The sequence below is a fragment of the Aotus nancymaae genome, unplaced genomic scaffold (assembly GCF_030222135.1).
Source record: "Aotus nancymaae isolate 86718 unplaced genomic scaffold, 86718_ANA_hifiasm-v0.15.2.pri h1tg000089l, whole genome shotgun sequence".
In the NCBI taxonomy this organism is placed as follows: Eukaryota; Metazoa; Chordata; class Mammalia; order Primates; family Aotidae; genus Aotus; species Aotus nancymaae.
This window is the reverse complement of record NW_026988504.1, coordinates 23,037,023-23,061,980: the sequence shown is the minus strand read 5'-3', so window position 1 is coordinate 23,061,980 and position 24,958 is coordinate 23,037,023. Positions and strand designations below refer to the sequence as shown.

Genomic DNA, 24,958 nt, shown 5'->3' with positions numbered 1-24,958 from the left:
TTGGTGCAAAAATCCTAAAAACTGTATTAGCTAACAAATTCATCAGAACATCAAAAGAATAACACACCATGAATAAATAGAATGTTCTTAAAATGATTTAATACTTGGAAATTACATTGTTTAATATTTGGAAAGCTATTACTAAAACTCCATGTAAGACAATCTATTAATAGGATAAAAAATTAGGCAGGGCACAATGGCTCACTCCCGTAATCCCAGAACTTTGGGAGGCCAAGGCAGGCGAATCACTTGAGGTCAGGAATTTGAGACCAGCCTGGCCAACATGGTGAAAACTCACCTCTACTAAAAACACAAAAATTAGTTGGGCGTGGTGGCACATGCCTATAGTTCCAGCTGCTTGGGAGGCTGAGGCAAAAGAATTGCTTGAACTGGAAGGTGGAGGTTGCAGTGATTGGAGATCATGCCACTGCACTCCAGTCTGGGTGACAGAACAAGACTCTGTGTCAAAAAACAAAACAAAACAAAACAAACAGTTGTTTTCATTAAAAGTAAATGCTCTAGGCCAGGTGTAGTGGCTCACACCTGTAATTCTCAGCACTTCAGGAGGCCAAGATAGGAGAATCTCCTGAGATCGGGAGTTCCAGACCAGCCTGGGGAATATCATGAGACCTCATCTCTAAAAAAATAATAAACAAAATTAGCCAAGTGTGGTGGCGTTTATCTGTGGTCCCAGCTACTCAGGAGGCTGAGGTGGAGGATTGCTTGAGCCCCGGAGATGGAGGCTGCAATAAGCCATGATCATGCCACCATACTCCATCCTGGGCATTAAGAGTGAGACCTCATCGCTAAGAACAAAACAAAACAAAAACAAAAGAAAAAAAACCAATGGTCTAAATCCTCCAATTAAAAGGCAAGGATTGTTAGACTATATTAAAAAGCAAGACTTAATGTGCTTTCTAGAATAAACTCACTTGAAAAATAAAGACACAGATATGCTAAAAGAAAATGAATGAAAAAAAGGTTTACACTAATTAATAAAGCTGGAGTGACTACATTAATATAGGGCAAAGTAGACCTCAAAACAAGGAATATTACCAGGGATAAAGGGGGCTATTTCATAATGATAAACGATCAGTTGATCAAGAGGACATATCCTATGTGTATGAATCCCTAAATGTGTATAAATCTAATCAAGCCTCAAAGTGCCTACCAATATGAATGATTTACTATCACTCTGAATGTCGGCCAATATCAGCAGATGAGAAAAAGAAACAATAGACATAGATATTAGATTGAGACAGTCTTGCTCTATCACCCAGGCTGGATCGCAGTGACATGCTCACGGCTCACTGCAGCCTCAACCTCCCAGGCTCAAGTGATCCTCCCACCTCAGCCTCCCGAGTATGCTTTCTTTTTTTTTTTTTTTAAACAGATGGGGTTTCACCATGTTGGCCAGGCTAGTCTCGAACTCCTGACCTCAGGTGATCCACCTGTCTTGGCCTCCCAAAGTGCTGGGATTACAGGTGTGAGCCACCGCACCCAACTCTTTTTTCTTAATGAACTTTATATTTTGGAATAATTTTAGATTTACAGAAAAGTTGCACATATACCACAGAGAGTTCCTGGACACTCTTCCCCTGTTTTCTTTAATGTTAACATCTTACATAATCATAATACATTTGTCAAAATGAAGACATGAACATTGGCATGTTATTAATGAAATTCTAGACCTTATTAGTCTTTCACTAGTTTTTCCACTAATATCCTTTCTCTGTTCTGGGATCCAGGCTAAGATAGCACACTAAAGTTAGCCTTCAAAGTTTCTGAGAAGATTCGAAATTTGCCTGTCAGTGAATATGGGCATTTATGATTCAGCTTCCAAGGGAGGATGGTCCTCATTACCAGTCTCCCATTACTGCCTCCTCTATCATTTTCCCTGTCATTCCCAGTAAAAAGTCTTTACATCAGTCAACATAAAAAATTGGAAAGGGGCCAGGCGTGGTGGCTCACACCTGTAATTCCAGCACTTTGGGAGGCCAAAGCGGGCAGATTATTTGAGGTCAGGAGTTCAAGACCAGCCTGGCCAACATGGTGAAATCCTGTCTCTACTAAAAATATAATAAAATAAGCCGGGCATGGGGCGCATGCCTGTAATCCCAGTTACTCAGGAGACTGAAGCACAAGAATTGCTTGAACCCTGGAGGTAAAGGTTGCAGTGAACTTAGATCGTGCCACTGCACTCCAGCCTGGGTGACAGAGTGAGACCCTACAGTCTCAAAAAAAAAAAAAAAAATTGAAAGGGAGTTTTCAGATTTGTTTTGATGGAGAAAGTTGAAAAATCGAGTTTGCAACTGGCTAGGGTAGGGAAGCTGCAGAGAGACTAGAGGATGAAATGTAAGAGAGAAAACAGAAAGCATGGTGGGGTCTACGCTGTGCTACAGCGACGAGCAAACTGCAAGATCTCCTGGCTAAACACTGAAAAGTCTATCTCTTGCTCACACCAAGTCTGCCGCACGCTTGGTGGCTGTCCAGGGCAGCTGTCTTCCAAGTGGTAGCTCAGGAATCCAAATCTTCCCGTCTTGTGGCTCATTCGTCTTTGCTGAGGACACATCTTCCCCACTCCTGATGCTTCCTTCCGTGAGCAGAGAGCCCTGCTGGCGCAGAATTCTTGGTCTCTCTCCATGCCTCTGCTGATCTGATTGATGAATGCGGAAGGAGAAACAAGGCATGTGTAACCCGGCCCTTTTCTTCCTTTTCTCTGGGGAGCTGGCCCACCTGCAAAAAGTGTGTGTTCTGCACTGCTATGCCCCACCTCACCCTGAGTGTTACGGGGATGGCCCTAGCTCCACGGAGGGAAGAGGGATGCAGTTTCGCCTCACTCTGGGGTTCAGCATTAGGTTCTGCCCCCAGTCCTAGTCCAAAACCTTGTTATTACGCCCAGGATGGCTTTGAATGTGGCCCAAAACAAATTCGTCAACTTTCTAAAACATTGTGAGATTTTTTTTTTTAATGGCTGGGCACAGTTGCTCACCCCTGTAATCCCAGCACTTTGGGAGGCTGAGTCAGACGGATCACCTGAGGTCAGGAGTTTGGGACGAGCCTGGCCAACATGGTGAAACCCCTTCTCTACTAAAAATACAACACAGACAGGCCTGGTGGCAGGTGCCTCTAATCCCAGCTACTTAGGTGGCTGAGGCGGGAGAATTGCTTGAACCTGGGAGGCGGAGGTTGCAGTGAGCCTAGATGGTGCCATTGCACTCCAGCCTGGGTGACAAGAGCGAGACTTCTTCTAAAAAAAAAATATGTTTTTTTTTAAACTCATCAGCTATTGTTAGTGTTACTGTGTTTTATATGTGGTCCAAGACAATGTGGCCCAGGGAAGCCAAAAGATGGAACCCCCTGGCTACATAAACAATAGACAGAGCTTGCACAAAAGCGCACTTACTTGTTCCATAGAGTTTCTCATCATCTAAGACAGTGGTTCTCAACCCAGGGTATTTTTGCCTCCAAGTGGAATGTTTGACAATGCCTGGGGACTTTTTTTTTTTTTTTTGAGACGGTCTCACTCCTGTCACCCAGGCTAGAGTGCAGTGGTGGGATCTCAGCTCACTGCAGCCTCAACCTCCCACTCTCCGGTGATTCCGTCACCTCAGCCTCCCAAGTAGCTGGGACTACAGATGCGCACCACCACGCCTGACTGATTTTCTGCATTTTTTGCAGAGACAGGGTTTTGTCATGTTCCCCAGGCTGGTATCAAACTCCTGGGCTTAAGTGATCCACTCACTTTGGCTTCCCAAAGTGCTGGGATTACAAGCATGAGCCACCTCACCCAGCCTGGAGACGTTTGTGATTGTCACAACTAGGGAGGGACTACTGGCATCTAGCGGGTACAGCTAGAGATGCTGCTAAGCATCCTGTAATTCACAGGACAGCCTCCCACGACAAAGAATTATCTGACCCAAAATGTCAACAGAACTGCGGTTGGGGAAACCTTGATCTGAAGGGAGCAAGTGAGCATCTTGGAGCAGCTGAAGTGATTTAGTCCAAGTCAAAACCAGAGAGGAATTGGTCCAGGGTGGCTATTGAAGGCCAAGCAGCTCCGTCTCCTCATCCTTGCCATTGCACCTCTCCGGCACACAGATCCCTTCCTGAGGATGCAATGAGGCTACCACCAGCCCGGTGATCTGTCCAGGAGATCTTTTGCCCCACTGCCTCTCCCAGATGCTGTGATGGCGGGGCACCACCCCAAGCTCCTGGTAGGAAGCGGGATGAAAGTGTCCTCTCTTCTCAGATCCCCAGCCCACCTGTTGGCCCCACCTACCTCAGGGTGTGGCCTAAGGGTAGAACTAGGTGCAAGGCTCATGCCAGCACCTCACTTTTCACCCTTCTCCCCAGCCCTTGCTCCACTTCCCAGCCTGGTGAATCTATTTCTATTGGAGTTTTCAAGTCAGCCTCCTGGGCTAGGTGTGGGGCTGGGGAGTGGAGGGAAGGGCCTTCAAATAGGCAGGAAGGTGGTAGGGACCCGCTCGACACCCTCTTTATATAAATAAACATTTGATAACACCTCGCTTTCTCTCCTAAAATGACAATCATAAATAATATGCCTTCCCATGCACTTACTTTTTTAAAAGCTATACTAGGGAGAAAAAATAAAAGGAAAGCAATTTATAACCAAGTAACACATATTTCAATCTGCCAGTGGTCAGGTCCCATGACACCAGAAAACATCGAAGTGTCAGATGCTTGCCCTTGCATATCATAAATAAGTCTGAATTCAAGAAAAGTAGAGGATCAGAAATTCTTCCGTGTAAGGACAAAATTAGATAAATAAAAGAGCAAAGATATGCTATCAAATGCTAGAAGAAGTATTATTTTAAGGCCAGGCATGGTGGCTCATGCCTGGAATCCCAGCACTTTGGGAGGTCACCATGGGAGGATTGCTTGAAGCCAGGAGTTTGAGACCAGCTTGGACAACATAGCAAGACCCTGTCTCTATTAAAAATAAAAAATTAGCTAGCCATGGTGGTGCACAACTGCAGTCCCAGCTACTTGGGAGGCTGAGGTAGGAGGATCACTTGAGCCTGGGAGTTTGAGGCTGCAGTGAGCTGTGATGGTGCCACTGCACTTCAGATTGGGCAACAAGACTGAGGCCTGTCTCGAAAATAAATAAATAAATAAATAAATAATTTTTTTTTAATCTGTGTTTTTTTAAACTACAAAAACAGATCACTCTTTGTAGTCTGTATATGTAAAAGGGAGACGGGGTGGTGGCTCATGCCTGTAATCCCAGCACTTTGGGAGGCCGAGGTGGGTGGATCATTTGAGGTCAGGAGTTCAAGACCAGCCTGGCCAACATGGTGAAACCCCATCTCTACTAAAAATACAAAAATTAGCTGGGCGTTGGCGCACATCTGTAGTACCAGCTACTCAGGAGGCTGAGCCAGAAGAATGGCTTGAACCTGCAAGGCAGAGGTTGCAGTAAGCCCAGATGGTGCCATTGCACTCCAGCCTGGGTGACAGAGAGAGACTCCATCATAAAAAAAAAAAAAAAAAGGAGGCAAGGTTGAGATCATGGTAACAGAGTTTTCACCAACGTGAACAGCTGTCCCTGCCCACTAAATGGCAGCAGTGCTTCTCAGTCATTGTGAAATCAAAACGCTTCTCCCACATTGCTAGACTCAAACACACACAATCTCCCCTCCCAGAACCACTGAGTTCATGCTTCAAATATTATCCTGACAAGTGAGTAAAATTCCAACTGAAAATTTGGAAGCATATATGCCAAAATATTAATGGTGCTTTTCTAAAGCAGAAGGGGAATTACAAAAAATATTCCCTTTTGTTTCCTTTCTTTCTTTTTTTATGTTCCGTATTAGGTAAAATCTTGCTTACCTGTGTGAACTTTGCAATCAGACAAAAAAAGAGTCGTTGAAACCAGTGTGTCAGGGCTCCCAAGAGTACCTTTGTGTGTGTGTGTGTTTTGTTTTTTGTTTTTTTGTTTTTGAAACGGAGTTTCGCTCTTGTCGCCCAGGCTGGAGTGCAATGGCGCCAACTGCGGCTAACTGCAACCTCCCCCTCCTGGATTCAAGCGATTCTCCCGCCTCAGCCTCCCGAGTAGCTGGGATTACAGGCATGTGCCACAACGCCCAGCTAATTTTTTTGTATTTTTAGTAGAGACAGGGATTTCACCTGTTGGCCAAGCTGGTCTCGAACTCCTGACCTCAGGTGATCTACCCGCCTCGGCCTCCCAAAGTGCTGGGATTGCAGGCGTGGGCCACCGCGCCCGGGCCAGTTTTGGTTTGGTCCTTTCAAGGAGGATTCAAGTCTGCTTGCATTGATGGAGAAACCACCAATTCACTTTTTCAAATGCCAAAACAACTCCGCAGGCCTAAGGGAGACCCATCTTGCAGCAGCGGACTGCCCAGGTCTCCAGGGAATCCAGCTCAGCCCAGCCCTACGACTTTGCTCAGCCCCGTCTGCACCGCCGCCCCGTGGCCAAGGACAGCACTGCGTCCTCCAAAAGGCGATGGCAGAGAAAGGGCCAGGGACCTTGCCCCAGGGGCAGCTTCTTTCTGTCCCACCAACCACACGACAGTCTGGTGAAGTTTATGGACCCCTCTCTCAGTATAACAGCGCGTAAGTATATAAATAAAATACATATGCTGAAAAAAGAACTAATATTGGTGAGATGATTCTCAAAACTATCAACATGTAATCTAGTAATAGCCCTGTTTCATTATTAGCCCTGTAAATAACCAGCTCTGGGGGCAGGTCTAGTAACTCATGATTTTCCAAGCAGTGAGGAGTACACACGACGTTTCGAGATATCCACAGCCTGATGTGCCAGTGTCTGCGATTGTAAATGGTAACAAAGTTGCAGGTACTGCTAACAGCACACTCCTAATAGGAGGAAAAACTAAACATTAAAAGTCGGTGAAAGTCAATATGTAACTTTTTCCCATGCGAAATACATGGATTCCTTGAATTCGACTTCCAGACCTCTTAGGGTGCATGGACCACAGGTTAAGAGAGAAGCACCAGCGTGGGTTTTCAGTCCTGGGAGGTGAGCCGCGAGGTAGGCACGCGTGGGCGGTCATTTAAGGGAAGGCAGAGGCGCCCCCCCCCCCGGCGCCCCGCGCTGGGCTTGCGGCGGGGTGACCCGCACGCCCCTCCCCTCGCTTCCTCAGCCTGGTTTCACGCGACTAGAGGAAGTTAAAGCCCCGCGTGGCTAAAGAGCAGCTCACAGTTCCCAGCGTCTGCTCCCGCGGTGTCCAGCGCCCAGAATGCGGCTTCTGGTCCTGCTATGGGGTTGCCTGGTGCTCCCAGGTGAGATGGGGTGGGGGTCTTGGGAGGGATGTGGGGTTCACCCTTGGGGTCTGCAGGGGAAGGACCTCCTGACTGCCTGATAGCCCCACCCCACCCATCCTCAGCCTCCTGAGCCCTAGGGGAGCCGGGTGGTGCCGGGGCGCGATTGCTGTTTCTGGAACCTAGAGCCAGGTTTTCTCCCAGACCCGTGGGTTTCCCCTCCTGGCGAGGTGGCTGTGCCTCTCTGATCTTAATTTTTCTACCCTGTGCCAAGCCTGGAGGCAGACAAGACACCCCCATCTGATTGTCCTTTTAAACTCAGCAAATATTTGTTGAATCTCTACGTGCCTCTCCCCACGACCCTGAGAGATGGAGAATGATCACGTTTCATCAATTCTTTTGCTTTTTTTTTCTTTACCTTTTAACACTGAAAATCAGGATGCATCCTACAACTGATGCCAGTTGTTCAGCTGGCAATAGTGAGACCCCATCTCTTTGAAAAAACAAACAAAAAATTAGCCAGGCGTTGGGGTGCACGCCTATAGTCCTAGCTAGTGGGAGGCTAAGGTGGGAGGATCTCTTGAGTCCCAGAGGTCAAGGCTACAGGGAGCCATGAGCGCCCTGCCCTCCAGCCTGGGCAACAGAGTGAGATCCTGTCTACAAACAAAACAAAAACCCAGAAACCCTCCTGGCTATCTGGCTATCTACAACGCCTCTCCCCACCCCATTCCTCAACGGGCCAGGGTTAGGGAAACAGCAGCAGCCCTGCCCCAGAGCGGGAGAGGAGTACTGGCCTTTCCAAGCCTGTCCCCAGAGGGGTGACTAAGAAAAGCCTGCCTTCCTCCTCCTAAAATGGAAGCTCTGGCCTTGATCTTGGTGCATGGATCCTGGTTATTCCAACCTCCACTCCTGCTGTGACTTTAGGTTATGAAGCCCTGAAGAGTCTAAAGGAAATCAGCGGGTTCGAAGGCGACACTGTGTCCCTGAAGTGCACCTACAAGGAAAAGCTGAGGGACCACCGGAAGTACTGGTGCAGGGAGGTCGGCCTCTTCATCTCCCGCTGCGCCGGCACCATCTATACGGGAGAAGAAGGCCAGGAGACAACGGAGGGCAGGGTGTCCATCCGTGACAACCGCCAGGAGCTCTCGTTCACTGTAACCCTGCGGGACCTCACCCTGAAAGACGCTGGGAAGTACTGGTGTGGGGTCGAAAAACTGGGCTTAGATGACACTTCACTGATCACTCTGGTCATCTTTGCAGGTAACAGATATCTCTCCTTCCCCGGGCTGGGGACAGGCGCTGCAGAGGGAAGAGGGAGGGGTGGTGGGGCGTAGTCCTGGTACCAACCTTATTGCCTCAGGGAGATCATGCAGGTCAAGCGCTGAGCAAGACCTGGGGCACAGAGGGAGCCACATAAGTCTTGGCCACTCTTTCGCTCTTGCTGCCCAGGGTACCACTAGTAGATGTCAGAGCAGGACTGGACCCAGATCTGTCCAGTGCTGGGATCGGCGCCTTTCCTTTCTGCCCAGATGTACTGGAGGGAGATTTCCATAGGTTGGGTGCAAGATGGACATATCAGGGGATAAAGAAGACTCCTTGCCTGATGTCCAAGATATTCCTGAGCACAGAGCCACACCTGAGCCCTGACCATGCTGGCCTCACTCTGCTTGTACCCTCAACTCTCCCCTCCTGGCCTCCACCTCCCCCGATCTTGAAGTCCAGGCACAGGTGCTGGAGTGCTTGGGAACCAGCCTCTGGGTAGGGTGCCTGAAGGAGGAATTGTTAAATGCAGGGACACTAAGGGGCTGGGGCTGGAGCCATGGGGCCCGAGCAGAGGGTAGAGCACCTCTCTGGGTGCCCAGAACCCCACCTGGACCTGTTGAGCTAAGGAGAAAGAAGCCAGAGAGGGACCAGGGCAGTGGGAGCCTTGGTCTGCTGGCCAGTGAGGGCGAGGTAGGTCTTTGTAGCCCCATTTCACAGATGAGGGACTGAGGCTCCAAGAGACTAAGTGATTTGCCCAAGGTCTCACAGCAGGAAGCGGTGGGACCAGGATTCTAACACCATCATTTCCAGCTTTGATGTCTGCTTTATTCCTCTCCTGGTCCTATAGCTGGGACATATCCCAAGCCCAGGCCCAGCCCCACCACCAACAGATCCTCTCATTATTACTATTTTATTCCTTTCTCCATGGATCTTTATTTTAATTTAGGGAAATAAAGTTAAACTTGCCAAATAGCAGCAGCATCAAACCACATTGAATCTGTTCTTCATTATTTATGAGACTCTCTTCCCTCTTCCAATTCGTATCAGTATTCACAGGTCATTTTCACCAGTTATGATCAAGTTCACCTGTGTTTTCCATTTACCCTCCTTTGTAGTTCTTTGCATATAGTGTGTACATTACTACATTACCCTCCCAGCTCAGACTTTGTTGGCCTCTCTCTGATGGCAGTTGGGATATTAAATGAAGAAGCCTCATGACAGTGTGTGCTGGTAAATGCTTAACAGGCTGGGGGATGCTCTCATTTGTAGTGTTTTTCAATTTCTGTGGTGTCAATGCTCCTCCCATGGCCAATTTCCAGCCATCCACAGTTTAACAACTACCTCACCAATTGCTGAAAAGTTAGCTATTAGCTCTTATGAGCCAGTGCGAGCCATCTCAGCATGCCACTGAGTATGGTGAAACATGAGAATTTCTAGGAAGGTCAGAAAAAGACAAATGTACCCACTATCATTTCTTTTCTTTTTATTTATTTATTCATTTATTTGAGACAGGGTCTCATTCTGTCATCCAGACTGGAGTGGAGTGACATGATCTTGGCTCATTACAACATCTGCCTCCCAGGCTCAAGCAATCCTCCCACCTCAACCTCCAGAGTAGCTGGGACCACAGGCACAGCCACCACGCCCGGCTAATTTGTGTCATTTTTTTTTTCAAGGTGCGGTTTCACCATATTGGCCAGTCTGGTCTCAAACACCTGGACTCAAGCCATCTTCCCTGCTTGGCCTCTCAAAATGCTGGGATTACAGGCATAAGCCACCGCACCCGACCAGTCTACTATCATTTTCTTTTACTCCTCTTTGCCTGAAGGCCCTAGGCAATGAAATATGCAAGATTAAGAAGTATAAATGTTGGAAAGGAAAAGATAAATACTCTTTATTTGCAAAAAGATTTGATCACTTAGAAAAATGCAAGAATAAACTGACCTAATGTTACAGATAGAGTATTCCTAATCCAGAAATCCGAAATGCTCCAAAGTCTGAAACTTTTTGCATGCCAGCATGACACATACAAAGGAAATGCTTGTTGGGGCATTTTGTATTTCAGATTTCTGGATTAGGGATGCTGAATCAGCAGATATAAGGCAAATATTCTGAAATCTGAAACACTTCTGGTTCCAAGCATTTTGGATAAGGGATACTCAATCTGTAGAAGAGGGAGTCCAGGATACACAGTCAGCAAGGACTGGGAGGTGACGGTGACAGATGGACTTGGGGAAGCAGAGGACTGGAGTAGCTCCTGGGGGGTTGGTTGCATCAGGCTTCTGCCCACTGTGCTGGGCGCAAAGGATAGGCATTTTGCCCACAAGGAGTCTCAGCCTAGCAGGTAGACCCAGTGAACAAGAAATTGCAGTGTAAGTGAGCATCAGCGCCACGGGAGCCACGCACAGGGGACTATGAGTGCACAAAGGAGAAGGAGATTCGCCGCCTCCAGGGAAGACATTACAGAGGAGTTGACCTTGAGCTTGTGCTGAAGAACAGAGAGAAGTGCATTAGGCAGAGATGGAAAGGAAAGGCAGCTCACACAGAGGAACAGCAAGTCCAAGGCACAGAGGTGGGCAGGAGGCTGGCTTAGTCGGGAATAAAGGACAACGCTATGGCTGGAGCACCGAACAGGGAAAGAGGAGAGGCTGACAAGGTGGTTTGAAGCCTGAGTTTGGGTTTTTTTTTTTTTTTTTTTTGAGATGAAGTTTTGCTCTTGTTGCCCAGGCTGGAGTGCAATGGTGTGATCGTGGCTCACTGCAACCTCTGCCTCCTAGGTTGAGGCAATTCTCCTGCCTCAGCCTCCCGAGTAGCTGGAATTACAGGCATACACCACCACGCCCAGCTAATTTTGTATTTTTAGTAGAGACGGGGTTTCATCATGTTGATCCGGCTGGTCTCGAACTCCTGACGTCAGGTGATCCACCAGCCTTGGCATCCCAAAGTGCTGGGATTACAAGTATGAGCCACTGAGCCTGGTCTGAAGCCTGAGTTTAGGAGGCCTTAAAAGGCATGTGAAAGGCTGGGCACGGTGGCTCACGCCTGTAATCCCAGCACTTTTGGAGGTCAAGGCAGGCAGATCACCTGCGGTCGGGAGTTCAAGACCAGCCTGGTCAACATGAAGAAACCCTGTCTCTACTAAAAATACAAAATTAGCCAGGCATGGTGGCGCATGCCTGTAATCCCAACTATTCGGAAAGCTGAGGCAGGAGAATCACTTGAACCTGGGAGGCAGAGGTTGCAAGGAGCTGAGATCATACCATTGCATTCCAGTCTCCAGTCTGGGCAACAAAAGCAAAACTCCATCTAAACAAAAAAAAGAAAAAGGAAAAGAAAGGCATGCTAAAAAGTTAAAACTTCGGCTTATAGGCAATGGAGAGGCACTGACTGTTCTAAGGCAGAGGGATGGGATCCAACACAGACTTTAGAGACAAAACTGGCATAGTGTGAAGGGTGGCAGGGAAGAAGCAGGCTGAGAGGCAGGTGGGGACAGGGGAAGCTGAGGGTCTGAGCTAGGCGGGAGAGAGTCTAAGGGGGCTGCAGAAGGAGAGGGCCAGGGACCTGCCGGAACCCGCCACGTGGCTCCTGGTTGGCCGAGGTGAAAGATGGCAGTGCTCTGTGCTCAGGTGGTGGGTAGGAGAGCTGCCAGTTGCTCCCAAGGAAGGAAAAGGGGTTCAGAGTGGTGCCGCCCCTGAGAGCAGCCTCTCCCTTTCCTCTAGGACCCTGCTGTCCTCCCTCTCCTTCTCCAACCTTCCAGCGTATGGCTGCGACAAGCCTGCAGCCCAAGGCAAAAGCTCAGCAAACCCAGTCCCCAGGATTGAGTGAGTGAATGGCGATTCCGTCCCTGTCCCTTGCCACCCTTCTTACAGAAGCAGCCAGTGAGTGCCTGCCTGGTACCAGACATGATGTTTTTTTTTTTTCTTTTTCTTTTTCTTTTTTAAAGATGGGGTTTCTCCATGATGGCCAGGCTGGTCTTGAACTCCTGACCGCAGGTGATCCACCCACCTTGGCCTCCCAAAGCGCTAGGATTACAGGCGTGAGCCACTGCGCCCGGCCGCATTTTTTTTTTTTTTTTTTGAGACTGAGTCTTGCTTTGTCACCAGGCTGGAGTGTAGTGGTGCGATCTCAGCTCACTGCAACCTGTCTCTTGGGTTCAAGCAATTTCCCTGCCTCAGCCTCCTGAGTAGCTGGGACTACAGGCATGTGCCACCACGTCCAGCTAATTTTTTGTATTTTAGTAGAGATGAGGTTTCACAATGGCCAGGATGGTCTCCATCTCCTGACCTCATGATCTGCCCACCTGAGCCACCGCGCCAGGCCTCAGACACGATGCTTTATGGCCACCTAGGTGTCCCACAAGCCTGGGAGCTGGGTTGCCCAGCTGTGAAACAGGAGGCTCAGCAGGGTTAGGTCATTCACTCAAGGTCACATAGGAAGCAGCAGAGCCCAGAAGTGGTCACAGTCTGACCTCAAAGCTTGTGTTCTGTCTGTGCCATCCAGAGTCTCAGGGGCAAGCCAGAAAGACGGGGCCTTAGGCCCTGACCTCTGGACTCATCCCTGCCACCCTGCCCTGCCTGGCCTCATGGCTGCAGAAGGAGGTCAAGGCGTTACTGAGGCATGGGTGGTGGGGGGTGGGCACATGGTGGTGATAGGAGAGCCTGCCCTTCTGGTGAGGAAGGAGGTGACAGTTGGCTGGGACTGCAGGGGAAGGCAGGAATGGTCACCAGAAGGGGTCATGGCAGTGGGGAAGGGGAGTGATTGTGCCTCCCCACAGAGGGAGCAGGCTGCAGACAGAGAAAGAGACTGAACATTATGCACAGGTGTGGGGTGTGCCTGATCTACGGTCTCCTTCCTTAAAATGACTCCATCTAGATCTGTTTGCTTACTGGGGTGTCCTTTAGCTGGGGATGTTCTGAGAAATTGGTCCCAGGGAGGCTAGGGTGCAGGGGTGAAGGGTCAGAGGTCGGGGATGCTGGGATGCAAGGGTCAGGAAGGATGCTGAGGCATTGCTTTTGGACTTGTAGCTTCTCCTGGACTCTACCCAGCAGTAACCACAGCCAAGCAGGGGAAGACAGTGGCCGAGGCCACTCCATTCCCAGGGACCTCCCGTTATGGGCACGAAAGAAACTCACAGTGCACAGGGACCTCTCCTCATGCAGCGACCTCTCCTCACGCAGCAACCTCTCCTCACGCAGTGACCTCTCCTCACGCAGCAACCTCTCCTCACACAGCGACCTCTCCTCACGCAGCGACCTCTCCTCACGCAGTGACCTCTCCTCCTGCAGGGAGCTCCCGCCCCTTCCTGCACCTGGACTCCACCTCAGCTGAGGACGCCAGTCCTGCTCTCAGCAGCAGCAGCTCTGAGCCCAGGTGAGCCCCAGGGCACCCATGTCCCCTTTCAGGCCATCACTAACCTATAAGGTGCCTTTGAGCAAATAGGAACCCAGTGCTCTTTCCTCTAAGTGGACGCATCCACTTGTCATGGCCACAGCCTGCAGCTGTGGCCCTTGAGCAGTGGACAACTTGCACTGTAGGACCAGCAGCCCTGCTGCCTATCCAGGGTGAAGTGTCACCAGGGTCCCAGCCCCCACATCTCTCCCTGCCCCCACCTCAGGCACAGCCACCCCAGTCGGGGGCTCCTGCCTATATACTTTGCACCAAGCCCTGTGCTGAGCATGAAAATTCAGAATCCAAAAGAAAGCAACTTTTTTCCTTACAACTGGAGTCCCAGCCTGAAGGATTGGTTCTTGGGGGTTGTAACTGCATTCAGCTATCAACATCCAGGCAACTGCTGGCAAGTTCAGACCCTGCTGAAAGTGAACCCTGGGGTTGGCAATGGAGGCAGTGGCGCCTTCCATGCCAGACAGGGCTGATGGGATGTCGTGGCCCCTAGTGCACTCTGATCTCCTTGGGAGAGACAAAGGATATGGCTTGACTCACAGTTAGAATGCCAGGATGCCCCCCATGCCAGTGCCAGTGACACCAGCCCAGACACAAGCCTCTGAGAATTTCCCTTCACACCACTGGGTGACCTAGCAAGTCACTCATTGCTTCAAATGTCAGTTTCTCCAGGGTGAAATTGGGCCACTCCTACCTAGTTACACAGGGACTGTGGAATTTGACAGCTAACAGTGACAGGGTGCCTGGCATGTATCTGGCTCTGAACTAAGCGCTTTACACATCCTGACCTGTTTGATCCTCACCACAGCCATTTTACAAAGGAGGAAATTGACACCCTGGGAGGTTTAGTCACTTACCCAAGGTCTAGAAGGTGGCAGAGCTAGAGTTTGAACCCAGGCAGCCTGGTTTCAGGGTCTGTGTTAATTAAATATTTGTCAAGAGCCAATAGCACTAAACACTCCTACTCCCCACCCCGCCCCCGCAAGCCTTTGCTGCATTGAATTGGATTTCACTCTAGGGATTGGCTTTCTCAGCCTATACCTGGGACCCCCAAAGGACATAGACTCTGGCTTATCTGGTAACAGCCACTAGGCTCCTTGTGTCTCATCTCCAGGTTGTCCATCCCATTGGTCCGCATCCTGGCCCCAGTCCTGGTGCTGCTGAGCCTTCTGGGAGCCGCAGGCCTAATCGCCTTCGGCAGCCATCTGCTCCGGAGGAGAAAGAAAAGTAAGCGAAGGTGGGTGGGAGGAAGGGGAGAGGCTCACTGGGCCAGGGCCTCACTGAGACCTACAGCTCCACACCCAGCCCTGGAAAGACCCTGTGGGCCTCAGCATGTCCATCTAAGATATGGGCGTCAGGAGCTGTGCCCTTCCTTCTGAGGGACCCATGAGACCGTCAACCTTAGGAAAGCAATTCACAAGGGGAAATGGGAGAATGAAGGGTTCTCAGCTTCTTCCTGCCTGTCTGAACTGATCAAGCACTTCTCTACCTACTGACCGCAGGGAATTCCCGGCAATCCCAGAGATTGCCAACTCCTTGTGTGGGAACCAACTGCCAGGGGCAATGCAGGGCCACGCACTTGAACTTGAGCAGAACAGACAAGGTGACCCCACTCCTGCCACTGGGTCTCTAGTGCTGCTCAGTCCCTCCCATAGGCCGAGGCTCAAATCCAAGCTCTACCACTTTTGAGCTGTGCAACCTAAGGCAAGTCACCTAACTGCCCTAAGCCTTATTTACCTAAAATCACAGATACGCATCAAACAGAAATAGAATACAAGCCACAAATGTAATTTAAAACTTTCAAGTAGCCACATTTTTAAAAGTTTAAAAAAAACAACAACAACTAGTGCCATTAAATGTATTTTATTTTAATTATTTATTTTTTAGAGATAGGGTCTCACTCTGTCGCCCAGGCTGGAGGGCAGTGATGTGATCATGGCTCACTGCACCCTTGAACTCCAGGGCTCAAGTGATCCTCCTGCCTCAGCCTCCCAAGTAACTAGGACTACAGGCATGGCTATGCCCAATCTAGTGAAGTTAATTTTAATAATGTAGTTTATCCAACATATCCAAAACATTATCATTTCGATATGGAATCAATATGAGCATATCAATGATGGCGGAGCGCCGTGGCTCACACCTGTAATCCCAGCACTTTGGGAGGCTGAGGCAGGCGGATCATGAGGTCAGGAGATCGAGACCATCCTGGCCAACATGGTGAAATGCCATCTCTACTAACGCACAAAATTTTTTTTCCTTTTTTGAGAAGGAGTTTCGCTCTTGTTACCCAGGCTGGAGTGCAATGGCACAATCTCGGCTCACCGCAACTTCCGCCTCCTGGGTTCAAGCAATTCTCCTGCCTCAGCCTCCCGAGTAGCTGGGATTACAGGCATGCGCCACCATGCCCAGCTAATTTTTGTATTTTTAGTAGAGACGGGGTTTCACCATGTTGACCAGGATGGTCTCAATCTCTTGACCTCGTGATCCACCTGTCTCGGCCTCCCAAAGTGCTGGGATTATAGGCGTGAGCCACCATGCCCAGCCTTTTCTTTTTTTTTTTTAACATACAAAAATTTAGCCAGGCGTGGTGGCACGTGCCTGTAGTCCCAGCTACTGGGAAGGCTGAGGCAAGAGAATCGCTTAAACCCTGGAGGCGGAGGTTGCAGTGAGCCAAGATCGCGCCACTGTGCTCCAGCCTGATGACAAAGCAAGACTCCATCTCAAAAAAAAAAAAAAAAAGAAAAGAAAAGAAAAGATCAATAATACATGTTCTACTTTCATGTTTTTCATATTGAGGCATCAAAACCCAGTCTAATGTGAAGTAGTCACATTTCAGTGCCTGATGGCCGTGTGTGGCTCCTGGCTCCTGTTCTGATGGCAAAGACTAAAAGGATTAACTGAAATCTCAGTAATAAGAGCTACTATGTGGCGGGCACTATCCCAGCTTATCTCGCTTATCCCATTTAATCTCCTCCACACTGGAGAACACACCCATTTTCCGGGAGAGCACACCCATTTTCCAGGGAAGTACACCCATTTTCTGGGGAGTACACCCATTTTCCAGGGGGAGACACGGAGACAGAGTGGTTACGCAGCTCGCCCTTTGCATAGCTAGGAAGTGGTGGAGCCAGGAAGATCATCACAATGTCATCCCCATGGACATGACCACGGGGGAGTCCTGGGCCCACTTTCTGTCTCTTCCACGAGTGGCTTCTAGGAGGAAATGTGGGCTTTGTCCAGGTCCCCTCTGAGGAGTCCAGGGCGGGAGCATTCCTGGTCACAGCCTCAGAGCCACTTAGCACCTTGCCTCTCAAACTGTGATCACCAGCCAGCAGCAGCGGCAACCCCTGATAGCCTGCTAGAAATGCAGACCCTCAGACCCTCACCCCAGACTACTGAACTAGACTCTGCGCTGTACGAAAATGTCCAGGGGGTCCTATGTGCACACTATGGCTGAAGAAGCTATGTCCTTAGCACACAGATTTATTTTCCCAGCCAGTTTCCGGCCCTCATGAGATCATCTCCATGAGCTGATCTAGGAAGATTGGGTCATTCCCAAAGGTCTGAGCTGGAAGGGGCTCCTCTGCCCGTCTGGCTGCCTCCTGCCTCGGGGAAGCCCCTGCTCCCATGTGCAAGGGGCCCAGTCCACCTCTCTGGGAGCAGCTACAGGCCGTTCCTCACTACTCCTGACTTCAAGGGGCTCCTCCTTCTACATCTCTTTCAGCTCAACTGGCCACAGAAACACAGAGGAACGAGGTCTGCCTCTCACACTTGGTAAGGACAGAGGCATATGGAAGCCCAAGCTAGGATCCCCGTGGGGCTGGGAGTCAGGATTCCTGGCTCTGCCTCTGTGACTTCCTACCTGACCCTCCATGCCTTGGGGCTCACACAGATTCCTGCCCCAAGATCAGCCCTTCAGGGTGTGAGCTGGACAGAGTGCCCATAGGGGACTTACAGGTAGGAACCTGATTTCCCTCTGGGTGCCAGGCAGGGTGGACACTAGGATCCATGTGAGCGTCTTCACCAGGCACCTTCTTTCCATCCCACCTTTGAGAATCACAGAACATCAGATCTGGGTCCAGAGGAAGCCTTTGAGATCTCTAGCCCGATCTTTCGCTCAGTTTGAAGCAAATCCCCTTTCAGAACACCCAGGGGTGAGGGCCCCAGCCCCAGATGAACCCTCCAGGAGTGGGGTCCAGGGACTCTGGCAATGCTACAAACTCTAGTGTGCTTTTGCAAAAGATGAAACTGAGGCCCAGAGAGGGTAAAGGCCTTGCCGTGGTCACACAGCAGGTGGTGGCCCAAATGGAGAACAGGACCCAGATTTCTTGACTCCCCGCTCTTCTCTTTCCAGAATGCCCTCATGTTTTCTCTGAGCCTTCCTTGGCTCTGAGACCAAGGTAGCATGGCTGCCCTAGGACCCAGGCTGAGGGTGGTGCCCTGGGAACCAGGGGGCAAGACAATAGGGGTCCCCGTGCCCATTGTCAGGAGCAGGGAACCTGCCCCAAGGCTACTGCTGCAAGGAGAGACTGTGCCCTCCGAGGCCTGGGCTCCAGCCTGGGTTGCGCGGGAGCTTCGGCATCGCGGTTCAGGACACAGAATCCCCACCTGGGCCCTCCTCCCTCCACTGTTGACTGAGATGCCTCCACTCATTCCTTTAAACACGAGGGCAGGAAAAGGGGGCTGTCATTGCCTTCTTTCCTGGCGCCAGTGAGGACAAAAGACTCAGGCCTGGTCCCCCAGGGAGGACTTGGGTGGGAATGGGACTTTGGGCTGTTATAGGAAGCAGTTGTTGTCGTCTCAGGAAGCTCAACAGGGCCAAGGGTGGCGGAGGGGAGTGAGGGAAAAGTCACGGAGACACGTGGATGGTCGGACAGGGGTGCCACTGATTGCCTCCAAACCCAGCCTCCTGGCTCTGCGGCCTGGGACCTGGGGCTCACCGCACCTAGCGCTGGAGGAGGGGCTGGGGTCCAAGGAGGCTGAGAGCTCCTGTACCAGCCACAGCTCCCACGCTGCTGCCTTCCGGCCACCCTGGGAAGGGCTGCTTTGGGCTTTTTCTGCCGAGGTACCTGACCCTGCTTCTGCTGAAGAGGGAGGGGACAGTAAGGGGCACAGGGCCAGCAGTCAGAGGGGCTGGCCCTTGTTGAGGGAACGATGGAACAGAGCAGCCCAGGAGGGTCAGAGGCAAGAACCCTGCAAACACAATCAGGCGCGGCCCTCTTTTTCTTATTTCCCTTGTGGCCTCTCCATAGGTTTTAGCAGAGTCTGGAGGTGGAATTGAAGGGGCCTGGGGTTTTCTTTGCCCACATTCAGGTCAAAGAGAATGAGGGGGTGTATTACTTATACCTTGAGAGAGCCTCACAGGGGTGTGAAAACCCTGAGGGAAGTGTTAGGGGTCAGACCGGCATTTTCTTTCCCAAAGAGATCTTGCTGAAAGGATTGCCATCCATCCATTCATCCGCCTCATGTTTTTTTTTTTTTTTTTTTTTTTATTGAACACCTACTACGTATTAGGGGCTTTACAGACGCCATTGAATCCTCATAATTACACGAGGTAGGCATTATTATTTCCCCCATTTTGCAGATGAAGAAATAGAGGCTCAGAGAGAAAAGGGACTTGCCCACAGTGACCCAGCCTGAAAGAGGCAGAACCTGGGAAACTGACTGAGGTCTGTGAGGCTGGCTGCAGCGCCCTCTGCGTCCTCCACCCCGCTGCACTGAAGTAGGAGGGATTTGAGGAATGGCGCCAAGTTCACAGCCCAAGACCCCTCCCCCAGACTCAGGAGAAAGAGCTTGGGACAGCTGCAGACCCTCACTCCTGGAAACGAATAGCCTGCTAAGCTCAGATCAGAACTCAGCCCTGGCTACCCAAGACTTCCCTCTTTCTTTGCCACGTTTATTACTAGTACCTAGAAACGAGCTCTGATATATATCTTGCATATTTAGCAACCCAGAAAATGGCTCTGTGCTTGCTGGAACAGGACCGATCATCCACAGTGGAGGCAGAGCGCAGGGGAGAGGTTGTGAATCACATGGGACATGCGGTAGTGGGCCTCACTGCTGCCTGGGTGTGCGGTTTGGCCTCTGTACCACGAGGCTCTTTCCTCAAACTTGGTCACCCTGGAACAGGTGATGCTTCTGCAGCTGCTGGTGGTCCAGGGTCAGCAGTGGCTGGGTTATGACCAAATTGCAAAGCTAAAAATATGGATTCATGGGTCTGATGTCAGGAGTCCTCTGGTCTAGCCCCAGCTCTGCCATACACCAAGGGCCCCTCTGTCCTCACCACGGACGCGGCTAGGAGGGACAAGAGCCCTGAGTGGCAGTATTTGGGAATTGCCTTACCGCTCTCAGTCCCCTCATCCCCTCATCTGCCAGCCACACTTCCCCCAGGGAATTCTGCTCCAATTCCTACCTTGTCCCCAGAAGACTGAATATGTCATCCCTGTGTTTCTTTTTTTCTTTAGTATATTTTTTATCTTTTTAATTTAAAGTTTTAGAGAAATGGGGTTTCACTATGTGGCCCAGGTGGGTCCCAAACTTCTGAGCTCAAGCAGTCCTCCAGCCTCAGCCTCCCAAAGTGCTGGGATTACAGGCGTGAGCCACCACACCCAGCCTTCATCTCTGCATTTCTAACAAGAGATGGCTCAAATATCCACACCTCTGCCCCCATCCCCGGCAGCTAGGTATTGAGAGAAGCTAGGTACTGAGGGAAGTGTACCTAGCTGGCTGATTAGTAGACCACAGACACTGAGCCCAAGAGAAATGCGTCGCACGCCTTGCCAGGATGGCAGCAGGGTACAGGGAAAGAGCTTGGGTCTGCGGTCAGACAGTTTCCAGCATGAGTCCCAGCCCAGCCATTTGCCAGCTGTGTGATGTCAAGCAAGTTGCATCCGCTCCCTGAGCCCCTGTTGCCATAGCTCACATGCTCGTAAGTAGGAAAGAGTGAGATGATATACCCCACAGATGCCCAGAAAATGAGAGTTTCTTTCTCTGGTATCAGTGCCCATTGGACCGTGGGATTCGCTGTGCAGGAAACCTCAGGGCAGCCTGTGGCCTTGGGAGTCTTGGCTGGCGGCCTTGGCCGGCTCCAGCCTCTGCTCTGCCCACCTGCTAGGGAAAGGGAGCTTGAGATCATGGGCCTGGCATTCCTGATCTAAGGACCCATGGGAGCAGCCGGGCCCGGGTCAGAATATGGGCTTCCCCACTGACCCTGGACTACCTGCTCTCTTCCCTGGGCCATGGTCTCTTCATCTGATTGATAATGGATTGCTCAGACCCATCATCTCAAGAATTTTTCATGTGCCTCTTGTTATTCAATGAATCTTTGGAGTGTCCAACTTTGCTGTCTCCTAGCTGGTCACAGAGAACCTGCAGCTTGCATCATCTTTCTGCTTTACAGAATAGAATGTAATGAAAACAAATCAGTCATTCCAGAAGTTCTCATTGGCTGAGTGGCAGGATGCTATTATGAATATTATAATCCCAAAAGACAAATTCTTACCCAGTTTCGCAGCTGAGGAAACTGGGCTTCCGAGAGGTTAGACAGCTTGTCCAAGGTCACCCTGAGGGGTAGGAAGTGGCAGAGCCACGGAGGAGCTTAAGTGTTCTTTCCCTCCTGGTGCCTCCCACCTTGCCACCCCCTCCCACCTTTCCCTCCTCTCGCTTGGACTTGGCTGGGCTCGTAGACCCTCCTTGCTGCCAAGAACAGGCTGTTCTGACCAAGTCTCTGTGACAGCCGCTGGGGAATGGCCAGGACCCAGAGGACGCCAGGATCAGCTTTGCAGAGCCCATGGGGCCTCTCGCCATCCCCGAGCCCTCTGCCAGCCTCTACACAGAGATCCAGTATCTAAGCCAGGTACGGACAGAGGGCCCAGGACGGGGAGGGGCTGCGGAGCCACCTCGCCTGCCTCCACTCAGACATGCGAGGAAGTGGAAGAAGGCCTTTCCTCCGCATCCGCTCCCCAAACCCCACACCCCCGCATCCGCCCACCTGCCCCCTCGCAGCCGTGGGCCAAGCCCATTTCACCCGAGAAGCCAAGGCTTTTGACCTCACATTGTCTTTCTTCCCGTCCAGAAAATTCCTGAATAGCTGGTTGGGAGTCCCAGCTGACAGAGCTGTGGGCTGCTGGGCGGCCACGTCTGCGTCAGAACCCAGCCTGGGGCCTTGAGGGCGCCCCCGGGGATGGACGGACTGGGGATATGAGAGGCCATGAGTCAAAGCCTGGGGGTTCTGGGGAGATGTCGTTGGGTCCTGTGCCCCTGCAGAGGGGCGGGTGCAGCAGCTACCTGGGGACCACCTCTCACACCTGCCACCCCTCATTTGGGTTCTGCTCTCCAAACCCCACTGTTGTCTTTACAGACCACAGAGAAAGAGGAAGCCGCTTCCCAGGCTCCCGAGGGGGACATGGTATCGCCTCCACTCCACACGTCTGAGGAGGATCTGAGCTTCTCGAAGTTTGTCTCAGCGTAAGGCAGGAGGCCCTCCTAGGTGAAGGCCGGCTGTGAAGCAGGGTAGCTGGATCTGCACCGACTCCCGAAAGTTTTCTGCCTCAGCCTCAGAGTCCAGCTGCCCAGACTCCAGGCTCTCCCCACCTTCCCCAAGCGCTCCTCCCGCATGCTCCGGCCAGACCTCCAAGCATTTGTCAGCCCTGGAGCCCAGAGTGGTGGCCTTGCCCTTCCCGCTGGAGACTGGGACATCCCTGATATGTTCCCACCCCTGGCCAGGGCAACCGGCTGAAGACCCTCAGCAGGGCCAGGCAAGGCTCAGAGGATCTGGTCTGAGTTTCTATCTGCCCCAGGAACTCCCCTGGGCTTCGTGCCCAGCGTCAGACCCTGCCTTCCTCCCGCTGCAGACCCCACCTTCTCCTCCCTCCCTGGCGTCCTCAGACTCAGTCCCACGGGTTCCTGCATCAGCTGGTGATGAGGAGGAGCAGGCTGGGGTGAGACTGGGATTCGAGCTTCTCTGTGAACCACCCGCACCCCCAGCCCTTCAGGAAGCTTGTGAAAAGTGTGATTCCTGCGCCCCACCAAGACCTGCCAAAACTATCTCTGGGGCTTGGCGCAGGACTCTGAATTTCTAACAGTGCCCAGTGATTGTTGCACTTGAGTTTGAGGGCCAGTGGGCCTGATGAACACTCAGACCCCTCTAGCTTAGAGTCTGCATTTGGGGTGTGGTGTCTCCCACCTGCCCCCATAAGATCTGCTCTGTCCACGACACCATGACCCAGCTGGTGACTTCCCTCAGGTCTGCCTAAGTCCAGGCTCAGGTCAGGTCAGGTGCACATTGGAGGCGTAAGCCCAGGACTGGGAGAGAGTGCTTGCCTTTCCATTCTCCCTCCCCGGCCATGCCTTCTTGCCTTTGGAAAAATGATAGAAAACCTTGGCTCCTTCCTCGTCTAGAAAGGGTTACTCGCCTATGGGTTCTGGTGGCTAGAAAGGAGAGTAGGCAACAGAGGGGAGTAGGAACAGGGCAGATACCTGAAGGGGACTCTGAGTCCAGCCAGCCCCTGGAGAAGGCGCTGGGGGTGGGGGTAAAGTAGTACTACTACTATTTCTTTCTTTTCTTTCTCTCTCCCCCCCTTTTTTTTTTTTTTTTTTTTTTTTGGAGACAGAATCTTGCTCTGTTGCCCAGGCTGGAGTGCAGTGGGGTGATCTTGCTCACTGCAACCTCTGCCTCCCAGGTTCAAGCGATTCTTCTGCCTCAGCCTCCCGAGCAGCTGGGATTCCAGGTGCACATCACCACACCCGACTAAGTTTTGTATTTTTAGTAGAGACGGTGTTTCACCATGTTGGTCAGGCTGGTCTCGAACTCCTGACCTCAAATGATCCTCCTGCCTCAGTCTCCTAAATTGCCGGGATTACAGGCGTGAGCCACTGCACCTGGCCCTATTTCCTTTAAAAAGCGAAATAAGGAGTTGTTCAGTTTGCAAAACTCGTAAAGATGGAAACAAAAAAGAAAAGGAAGAAAAAAATGTCACCCATAGCCTCACCAGAGACAAGCAGTATTTCATTTTGTTATATTTCCTTCCACCCTCTTCTTCTCCACATGATTTGCTAGTGTTCTTTCTACAGAGCAATTATCTTGTATATACAACTTCGTATCCTGCCTTTCCCACTTCATTATTCCATCACTTTATTCCAGCACTTCTCTGTTTTACAAACCTTTTATAAATAAAACGTTTGTCAGCTGCATATTCCATTCTATCACTATGTCTCAATTTATTTAACTGATCCTCTATCACTCAGTATTTAATTTGCTTCCATTTTTGCTATTGTAAATAAGTGTGGGTGAATCTTTGCCTGGGGCTTTATCTGCATTGGGAGGAGATTTCTCTCTCTCTTTTTCTTTCTCCTTCCTCCCTTCCTTCCTTCCTTTTTCCTTCTCTCTCTCTTTCTTTCTGAGATGGAATCTTGCTCTGTCCCCCAGGCTGGAGTGCAATGGCGCCATCTTGGCTCACTGCAACCTCTGCCTCCCAGGCTGAAGCGATTCTCCTGCCTCAGCCTCCCAAGTAGCTGGGACTACAGGCATGTGCCATCACGCTCCATTAATTTTCATATTTTTAGTAGAAACAGGTTTTCACCATGTTGCCCAGGCTGGTCTTGAGCTCCTGACATCAAGTGATCCACCTGCCTCGGCCTCCCAAAGTGCTGGGATTACAGGCATGAGCCACCGCACACAGCTGGGAGATTTCTTAAAGAAGGATTTGCATGCGTGGAAGTGCCAGATCATAGGGAGTGAACCTTTTTGAAGTTACTGATGCCTCTTGCTAAACAGTTTTCTGGAGTGGCAGCACCAATTTCCCGCCCACCAGGGCCCTGCAGTCAGTGTTCCTTGAAGTCCTCTTAACCTGTCGCTGCAGGAAAGGCAGGAGAAACAGTGCAGTAATGCCCCTGTGATCAGAACCTCGAGGGCCGGGAGGACTGGGTGGAGGTGGAGCTGGTCTGATGAAGCAAAAGCAGCTGATCAGAAGGTGCCAGCCAGTGCCCGAGGCCCCTGGGCTGGGGTTGCACCAACTACCTTCTCCAGGTG

General features: G+C 51.0%; 1 protein-coding gene across 2 annotated transcripts; it reads left to right on the top strand.

Annotated features, from left to right (window-relative positions):
• The first annotated feature begins 7,203 nt into the window (after window positions 1-7,203).
• On the top strand, window positions 7,204-23,493 carry CD300LG (CD300 molecule like family member g). Of its 2 annotated transcripts, XM_064369142.1 has the most exons (9): window positions 7,245-7,287; window positions 8,191-8,526; window positions 12,249-12,350; window positions 13,554-13,689; window positions 13,798-13,899; window positions 15,044-15,156; window positions 17,654-17,703; window positions 21,665-21,784; window positions 22,289-23,493. In XM_064369142.1, the coding sequence occupies exons 1-9, from the start codon at window positions 7,245-7,247 to the stop codon at window positions 22,397-22,399; spliced, it is 1,113 nt and encodes a 370-aa protein (XP_064225212.1). In that variant the 3' UTR covers window positions 22,400-23,493. The 2 variants fall into 2 exon arrangements, with proteins under 2 accessions (XP_021529357.2, XP_064225212.1); XM_021673682.2 differs by lacking the exons at window positions 12,249-12,350; window positions 13,554-13,689; window positions 21,665-21,784; window positions 22,289-23,493 and adding an exon at window positions 17,984-18,349 and having other exon boundaries at window positions 7,204-7,287; window positions 13,815-13,899.
• Window positions 23,494-24,958: the final 1,465 nt, after the last annotated feature.

Excerpts from the sequence above, each read along its gene's own strand:
- CD300LG (XM_064369142.1), top strand. The coding sequence starts at position 7,245 with ATGCGGCTTCTGGTCCTGCTATGGGGTTGCCTGGTGCTCCCAG. Across the intron at positions 15,157-17,653 it reads GCTCCGGAGGAGAAAGAAAA|CTCAACTGGCCACAGAAACA; the intron begins GTAAGCGAAGGT and ends CATCTCTTTCAG. Across the intron at positions 17,704-21,664 it reads AGGTCTGCCTCTCACACTTG|CCGCTGGGGAATGGCCAGGA; the intron begins GTAAGGACAGAG and ends TCTCTGTGACAG.